General features: G+C 46.2%; 1 protein-coding gene across 1 annotated transcript in view; it reads left to right on the forward strand.

Annotated features, from left to right (window-relative positions):
- The window catches only part of CDC20 (cell division cycle 20), a gene marked incomplete at its 5' end in the record, with an annotated part of 16300 nt that extends 13338 nt beyond the window's left edge, over nt 1-2962 (forward strand). The window contains 3 exons of the mRNA XM_082264820.1: nt 900-1025; nt 1129-1246; nt 2549-2962. Of these exons, the coding sequence (XP_082120946.1) occupies nt 900-1025; nt 1129-1246; nt 2549-2727 (423 nt within the window). The 3' untranslated portion in view covers nt 2728-2962. The remainder of the gene's footprint in view (nt 1-899; nt 1026-1128; nt 1247-2548) is intronic.
- Nucleotides 2963-3669: the final 707 nt, after the last annotated feature.

Raw genomic sequence — 3669 nt, forward strand, 5'->3', positions numbered from 1 at the left:
ATCCAATACTAACCTGCATCTATAGACATCCGTGATCCAATACTAACCTGCATCTATAGACATCCGTGATCCAATACTAACCTGCATCTATAGACATCCGTGATCCAATACTAACCTGCATCTATAGACATCCATGATCCAATAATAACCTTCATCTATAGACATCCATGATCCAATAATAACCTTCATCTATAGACATCCATGATCCAATAATAACCTTCATCTATAGACATCCGTGATCCAATACTAACCTTCATCTATAGACATCCATGATCCAATACTAACCTGCATCTATAGACATCCGTGATCCAAAACTGACCTATCTAGCCCTGGAAAGAAGTCAATATACAACCTTTTTTGAACCCAACCCCACACTGAGCTGTCAGCCATGGCCATTGTTTCGCTGTGGATGGGGAGGATACAGCTGACAACGGAAGCCCCATAGCCTATGGGTGACATTACTCCCCAATTTCACAGCCGTTGTCAGCTGTCCTCTGCAGAGCTTCCCCCCGACGAGGATTATGTAACAGCATAATGGTGTCTTAAACTGCCATAAGGCTGTTCTAGACTGGTTACCTTGTATTAAGCAGGCAGTGGCAACTGGCTGTATAAAGGGGAAAGGAGTTCCGTACCACCACTCCAGCCTTGGGAGGCTTTGAGAAAATGGTGACATTGCTACAGAAATCGCATACATGACTAGGCATGATGGGATTTGTAGTTCCTGAACTACTGCAGTGCCATAGTTTGGGAATCCCTGCTCTAGTGAACAAGGCATTGACCACTACGGGTTTTATTTTTTTGACTGGAGTGCCACTTGAAGCACCTCCTAAACCTTTGCTGAGGAATTGGCAGAGTGAGCTGCATTGTGGGGAGGATACTAATGCTCTTGTCTTTCTCAGGCTGTGTCCTGGTGCCCATGGCAGTCCAATGTACTGGCAACCGGTGGAGGAACAAGTGACCGACACATCAGAATCTGGAATGTGTGCTCTGGAACATGCTTAAATTCTGTGGACACCCACTCCCAGGTAAGTGACTGCAGCTGGTCTGTCCTCCTCCTGTGTCCCCAGCATGGCTTAATCTTGCTAAAAGCACTTTTTTTTTTTTTTTTTCCTTTTCTTTCTCTTCTAGGTCTGCTCTATATTGTGGTCCACAATGTACAAAGAACTAATCTCCGGCCATGGGTTTGCACAGAACCAGCTTGTCATCTGGAAGTATCCCACAATGACCCGGGTTACAGAGCTGAAAGGTAAGGGGGCTGCAATACCTGTAAATGTATGTGTACTCCAGAGCAGGGACTCCCAAACTACAGCCCTGCAGCTGTTGAACTACACATCCCATGAGGCATTGTAAAACTGACATTTACATAGATGACTAGGCATGATGGGAACTGTAGTTCCTGAACTGGAGGGCTGTAGTTTGGGAATCCTTGCTCTAGAGGGCTGGAACATGGGAGTCATCTGGCTGGAGATTTTCTTTACTTCCTGGCCCAAAGATGCCAAAATGGGGAAGGGAATTCCCCTGGTTTTTAGTCCTGGAAGCACACAGCCAGACTTTGTTCAGCAAGAGGGGGGGGCCTCACACAGCTCTGCCTTTTAACTAAAACTGGAGCACTGAGAATCTGGTGCAGCTGTGCATGGTAGCCAATCAGCTTCTAACTTCAGCTTGTTAAATTTAAGCTTTGACCAGAAAACCTGGAAGCTGATTGGATTCTATGCAGAGCTGCACCAGATTTTGCACTCCAGTTTTAGTCATCTTCAGCCTTCCATATCACTCTCCTCACCATTCCCCCGGGCTTCCCCCCCCCCCCCCCCCTCCTCCTCTCAAAGGTCTCTGGGCTGCCTCTATTGACTAGGCGAATAACTTTTGGTGCCTCCTGGGATGCACTATACTGGTTACATTTAATAAAGGAGGGAATGTGGGCCTACTGGCACCTGGAAATGATGGCAGCTGCCAGAAGGCAATATGGCAGCATAGGATCCTAGTAAGACAACACTGGATCTGCTGGCTAGGTGAGTAGCCTTACTGTGCAGAACACCAAGTAAGAGGGATGGGGGGGGGGGGATCTTTTTAGAGGCAGCTCAACCAGAGCTATGGCACCCTATTATCTCTATTAATATTTAAAGCAGAGCTCCACCTAAAAGGTGCCACATTTGGTACCTTTTTGGGGCAGTGGGTACCTTATTTTGACAGCTTGGGGTGAGGACACTGCTGGATTCCTGGACAGTTAAGTGTCCAAATAAGCCAGCAGCTACAGTATTTACAGCTGCTGACGTTTTTTCCTGAAGGAGCCTTGAGCGCCTCCTGAAGGAGCCTTGAGCGCCTCCTGAAGGAGCCTTGAGCGCCTCCTGAAGGAGCCTTGAGCGCCTCTGAGGCCATAGCCTTGTCTTTGATTCAGTAGGTTTCTGGGGATCTCCAGGAAGTTTGGCATGGGACACAAGTGTCTCAATGAGTTAAAATTCAGCAATTATCAGTGTATGCACGATAGATGCCCCCCTATCGCCATCCTTGTATTATACGAAGTTCAGATGAGCCTTGTCGCCCTCTCCAGGTCACAGCGCACGGGTCCTCAGTCTTGCGATGAGTCCAGACGGCTGCACCGTGGCCTCCGCCGCAGCAGATGAGACACTGCGACTATGGAAGTGCTTCGAGGTGGATCCCGCCACAAAGAAGGAAAACGCGAAGGCCAGGAGCAGCAGCAAAAGCATCATCCATCAGAGCATCCGATGAGACCCAACCACCCCTTGTTTTTAGTCGTTCACATGTAAATATTTGAAATAAACTTTTATGTTATTGCCTGTAAATGCATTGGAGAATCACCATTTTTAGTTCACTGTCATTTGTTTTATTGACCACTGTAAGAAAAAAATCGATTAATGGATTTCTATAAACTGACTACATTTGTATGAACAATGTTCAATTAAACACCTTTTTAACCATGTGCCCAATTTGTGACACTGTTATGGTGGGGGAGCACTTTTGGCAGGGAGTTCCTGTAGGTGAAAGTATCATATTCTGACAGATTTAAATGTTTTAATCAAAGCTGATTGGCTTTCAAAAGCTTCAGGGTGAAAAAGGAAGCCTCTTAAAATGCATGTGGGTGACATCTGGGGGGTTTGGTTATGGATTGGTGGCTTGTAGACTCTGGCCATGGCCAGAGAACGGACAGGTCTAGTGTACATGGGCTTTCAAGGTTTAAAGTGTAGTCTTATTAGAATGGGCCCAGCCAATAAGAAATTTGGCATGCCCCACCAGTTACAGAGACTAGAGTAGTGATGGGGAACCTTGGCACTTCAGATGTTTTGGAACTAAATTTCCCATGATGCTCCACTATACTGCAGAGTGCATGAGCATCATGGGAAATGTAGTTCCAAAACATCTGGGGTGCCAAGGTTCACCATCACTGGATTAGGGGGAGATATACTAATGTACTCAGAATCTGGTGCAACTGTGTATGGAAGTCAAGTGGCTTTAACTTCAACTTGTTCATCTTAAGCTTTGGCATTAAGACTTGAAAGCTGATTGGTTTCCATGCAGAGCTGCACCAGATTTTGCATGCTCTGGTTTTGGTAGATAACCCCCTAAAATGTCAGCCAGGGAGGGGATAAGATCACAAATTGTTTTAAAAAGCAGAATCTAAGCTCTGCCCATTTCTTTCCTGCTGGACTATAG

The sequence above is a fragment of the Pelophylax lessonae genome (genome assembly GCF_965119305.1).
Source record: "Pelophylax lessonae genome assembly, chromosome: 8".
Classification (NCBI taxonomy): Eukaryota; Metazoa; Chordata; class Amphibia; order Anura; family Ranidae; genus Pelophylax; species Pelophylax lessonae.